This window comes from Physcomitrium patens, chromosome 9, assembly GCF_059467195.1.
Source record: "Physcomitrium patens ecotype Gransden chromosome 9, ASM5946719v1, whole genome shotgun sequence".
Lineage (NCBI taxonomy): Eukaryota > Viridiplantae > Streptophyta > Bryopsida > Funariales > Funariaceae > Physcomitrium > Physcomitrium patens.
Window position 1 is genome coordinate 16,741,720 of NC_143418.1, and position 5,074 is coordinate 16,746,793.

The window sequence follows — 5,074 nt, forward strand, 5'->3', positions numbered from 1 at the left end:
GGGTGCAAGTGGCAAAACTAAAAATGTGGAAGTATCCTCCACCCTGGTATCAAAGACTGGTCCCCTTAAAAAGTCCATTTCAAAAGTATATTTGCCATTGAACAAGACAGGCTCAACGAACTTGCGCAATGCCCCTTTCCGGGAGCGACAAATGGCAACATCGTAAGCATCCCCCATGTCACTATCGTTGTGAAGGCGGCTGATAGAGGCATCAGAACCTTTTTCGCGGCCTTTTCGACGAGAGAGGTACGGGCGTAGCGCTTCTCCCACTATGAACCCCCATTCGAATATCAATGGAAGTTGCGGTGTGATATATTTGGCGTTGCTGATTTTTGCAGCAGCTATGGGCACCGCTGGCCAAGAGTTTGTGAATCTCCGACAGCCTTCCGAGTCTACAATTCCACTTGGTTCTGCTCCTCTCCTGCCCTCCATTGTGGCTAATTGCTGAGCCAGTTGGCGCACGATTTCCAAGAGTATTGCCCGCACGGGAGCTTGCGATTGTTATGTGCATGATCACCAACGTTTGTTTTGTTGCCACCCAGCAAGTTGAGCGCCTGGTCGAGTGGAGCTGGCTTGTTTGGTTCGTTCAAAGCAGACTCGCAGCAAATTTCTGGTGGTTCCTACTGCCAGTGACCAAGACCAGTGGGTGTGACAGGATGGTGGATTAACCGCATTATAGTGGAGGTGAGTTGCAGTAGCAGTGGCGGAGTCATGGGCCTGTCGGGGTTTGAGGTGAGGATATGTTCTGACAATGGAGTTCCAGTTCTGAACGAGGTCAGGGAGTGTTGGTCCGACGGCATAAATGTACTTGTGTTGAGGCGTGGAGGAGTAATATTGGGGGAGGGGGGGGGGGTGTGTGTGTGTGTGTGAGGGAGGAATGATCAATCCGTAGTCATGCAAACCGGATCCTGAAAAAGAGGCAGTCTTGGCTTCAGTCACAGAGGGCGATTGTGGTGTTTATTGTATGGTCGTTGAGGCGGGTTCACCTGACACAGGATTTGGCTGTGCCTTGATGGATATGGTAAACGTCGAGACCAGTTGATGTTGGAAGTTAACTTAGTAATATTTTTTACTCAGTTGCGGTGGCAGCGGTGTGATGGTCAAGGGTATTCATAGCAAGTAGGTGGATGGTCCACAGGGGCGTGATTTCGTTTTAACCATTGTCCGCAGTGATTGTCGTCTGATGCTTCGGGGTATGTCTGGTAATGTCCATGAGCTATTGTGGAGTCCGCGCTTTAAGTTCCCGCACATGACCACAATCTCGCTCTGACACCCGCTGCGAAGAACGCAGGAGCGTCTCAGGAGCTCATCATAGTCGAAAATCGCTGGTTGACCACTCCGAGTCTCGCACCCTCAGTGGATGTACTGAAGTGTGTCAATTTTGGAGGTGCAACTCAGTAAAGTCGCTCAGGCCGTCCAGGTCGTGTTGACTCTGTTGTCAACATGTGCAAGTGCCGCTCCGTGAATTCGCTGATGTAGCACCTTATTTCTAGAAAGTCAGAGTGGTGAATTGCACGACACCACACTTCGCTCTGCGTGCAGGTGCTGGTTGATAGGACAGGTCCAAGACAGTTCAGCATAAACGTCTGTGAGGTCTCAAGGTGCGTGAAGGTGTCTGTGTCTGGATCAATCGCAGAAAAGTACAGCGAATCTTTATCTGTGGCCCGAAGGTGCTGAGCGCACTCAAATCACAGACGAATTTGCTTTGAATGCCTTGTTACTGCAGCAACTCGTCGGTAGTTAGTTGTCAACATTCTACTGTTCTCTATAAGTAGCTCCACTTGTACTCTTTCATTCGCGGTGTCCCAGCACTTCGACACTTTGTCGATGCTCGCGTACTGAGACCGCCATTTGATGAGCCGTGCACCATTGTTGCATTCTGAGCACAAGGAGTGCCATCAAGTCAAGTGCTGCGAAGTTGGTGAGTACCGCAAGCTACGACGCTAGACCATAGTCTGACGTGATTGTGTCGTCAGTTGGTCTTCGCATGCACCTGGACTCCACATCTCCAGTTGGTTCCTCGAATGTTACACGCACAGGGATGCATTCTAACTCTAGTTCGCCGCGCCGATTCGCGCAACTCCGAATCGAAAGCATTTCTTTACGTCCTCATTGTAGCAATAGCTGAACATGTTGAGTCGTTATTTATGTCCCGTTTTTCCGATTCGAATGAGTCCATCATGTGCTTCTCCTCTGAAGCAAGTATATTGCCGTGATATACTTTGTTGCAAGATAGACCACGATTACAGCGCGTGTTCTCGCATTGTGTCTTTGAATAGATTTGGTACTTGTATAGCGTATGTCAGGGGTCCATATGGCTGCCTTCATAAGACTACACTTTCTTTAGAAATTCTCTTGGTAAAGGTTACCGACCCATTGGTCCCATGTGAATCAGCGAGAACACCGCTGACAACGCGGTATTCCATATTTGATTGTCTTATGTCCATTCTTAGTGGCGATTGCGAAATGTGATGAGCCCATTTCGAGTAATACGTCACTTTGTGATTCTGGAGCATGTGTTCCAACGAATACCTCCGACTTGACTCTGCTTGCGATCGAGTACGTATGATGCGGGCATCTTTCCTTGTAGATGCTGCGGATAGCGCAAATCCATCTCGGAGCCAAACTAGGAAAATTTATAAATATAACTTTCGTTTCGTGCAGAGCCCACATTCTGGATCTGAACAGTACTACTGTAAGACTTTCTACTCATGAGTGAGACTGGCTCCTTCAGACTACAGCTTATCTGAGGTCGCCATCTAGATTTGAAACTTCTCGAATAGAATTTGGACTGATCGCTCTTCTTATTTATTTGGATGTGCAGCAACTGATTCTGATTGCCAGCCTCGGTGGTTACTCCACATGAGCACCTTCTGATCCGCAGAAGAGTACGTGCTGTAGAAGGTCCGAGTGATTGGTGGGGAGACCTCCGCCCCCCAGCAGTTGCATGAGCATGATTTTAGTGCTCCGGCTGCAAAAAAACCACCTAATCTCCCAAAAACTTATCTCACCATGCTGAACATGCATTATTGCGCGGTCGTATGGATCAAGTAGTTCTCTTCACATGACAAGAATTGTAGATTGGAGAAGAACGCAGTTTGATCCTGCTAGGTAGGGAGGGGACTAGTCTATAAGATTCGTTCTTTGTTTATGTTTTCTGATCTTGACTGTTCAGGAAAATCGTAGACGACTCACCGATCCCCATTTCTGCTTCTAGTTAGAACACCTTCAAAGATTTCAGCACAAATATTCAAGGTTTCCAGCAGTGATACTCAGGCAGGTGAGAGATTATAAATATAAATGGCGGGGTCCGGCATGTCTCCGTGCGCGGCTTGCAAGTTGCTAAGACGAAGATGTACTCGTGATTGTGTGTTTGCGCCATATTTTCCTCCCGACGAGCCTCAGAAGTTCGCAAATGTCCACAAGGTTTTTGGTGCGGCCAATGTGAATAAGATGCTTCAGGTATGACGCTAATGCAGTCAAAATCCTTCCCTTCTCGTTCTTGCTTGTTTTCTGTCGACACTTACATCTTACATGTAATCGATGTCAGGCGTCTCTGGGACCTGTACCAGAATCTTTCAAATACGTCAATCTTGATGTACTCGACTGGAGTATTTGAGAAGAAGTACACACAAGCGGATATTAGCCAGCCTGAAGATTAACAGCCAGATCACCGCATATTTCCTTTGTTTTAAACTCATTCTGAATTTTCGAGGGTTTAAGATTCGAAAGGCATTCAGTAAATTCTTCATTATTTTCAGAGTCCTGATTTGCATAAATTGTTGTTTTCCTCGAAACCAGGAGCTGCCTGTGGAGGCGCGAGGAGATGCTGTAAGTTCCATGGTTTATGAAGCTGATGCACGCGTTCGAGATCCTGTTTATGGTTGCGTTGGAGCTATCTCCTCTCTTCAACAGCAAGTGGCACATTTACAAACCCAACTGGCAGTGGCCAACGCAGAGATCGTGTGCATGCGCATTCACAATACTGAGTCTAGTTCCGATTGTGGCACTCCGCATCACATGCAAGGCTCCTACCAGCAGGGCTTGTCACCTCCGTTGCAGCCGCAGTCGCCTGAACTTCACCATTACCACAAACCCACGGCCTACTACCACCGCATGGACAACTCGGAGCTTGCGGAGCTTCTATGGACATGACTTGGTTCTACTTTCCTGACTAGTCGATCAATATTTTCGGACCTTTTTGTGGGATGTTGTACTTATACCTCGGATCTCTTCCTCGTGCAAGCATTTTCGCCGTATTCGTAACCTGATACCAACTGGAATTCTGCTGTGTTAGTTTCACCGTTTTGTTCACTTTCGGTACCTCGCCCGAACTACGTCGCGACTTGTAGAGAAACTTGTCCCGGTTCAGTGGCGGTGAAGATGACGATCAATCATCATCATCATCATCTTTCTTGTACATGTACTTTGTGTGTAAAAGAGCTACAGGGCATACGATTCTTTTTCCCTTTAGACTTCAGCTGTGAACTTCGGCTTCCATCCCCATGCCTCTGTCTCCGGAAGATTATCACGAGCTTGCAGCTTGTTGTATGAGACCCTCCAGAGAGACGTGCATGGAGTGATTACTTAGTTTTTCTGGGTATGGTGTAGCTTTGATTAGTGTGAACTGCGAAAATGTTTACCAATAGCCCCTTGTATTTGTTTTATTCTATAAATATTAACTACATTCATTGTTGGCCCGTATTTTTTTATAATTACGCTACGGAATGCGGAAAGCTATGCTTAAAATACCTTCAGGCTTCACCCACCGAAGCTGTGGCAGCACGTCAGTTTATCATATTAAGAGAATGTCTGATGCAGTGCTCGGTGCAGCTGAAGTTAAAGCCCAACGCAATGAACATTCTACGAACTTTGAGTATGTTCATTGCGAGGTGACTTAAATGACAATTTACTTGCGATTTCTGCATAATCCTAAAACCCTAAGTTTGAATCTCCGGTTACTCACAAAATTTAGCAGTCTACAGTCCACACGCGGAATAGAATCTTGGATAAACTAATTCAACAAATTGAATGCATCTATGCGTTAGAACGAAATGTCTCGAACAAGTATAGC

At 46.7% G+C, this 5,074-nt stretch overlaps 1 protein-coding gene across 6 annotated transcripts; it reads left to right on the forward strand.

Annotated features, from left to right (window-relative positions):
* The first annotated feature begins 239 nt into the window (after positions 1-239).
* LOC112286422 (LOB domain-containing protein 4) lies at positions 240-4,704 on the forward strand. Of its 6 annotated transcripts, XM_090253288.1 has the most exons (4): positions 240-407; positions 543-684; positions 2,825-3,462; positions 3,802-4,704. In XM_090253288.1, the coding sequence occupies exons 3-4, from the start codon at positions 3,301-3,303 to the stop codon at positions 4,153-4,155; spliced, it is 516 nt and encodes a 171-aa protein (XP_090109414.1). In that variant the 5' UTR covers positions 240-407; positions 543-684; positions 2,825-3,300; the 3' UTR covers positions 4,156-4,704. The 6 variants fall into 6 exon arrangements, with proteins under 6 accessions (XP_090109414.1, XP_090109415.1, XP_090109413.1 ...); XM_090253289.1 differs by having other exon boundaries at positions 240-732; XM_090253287.1 differs by having other exon boundaries at positions 240-684.
* The last annotated feature ends 370 nt before the right edge of the window (positions 4,705-5,074 follow it).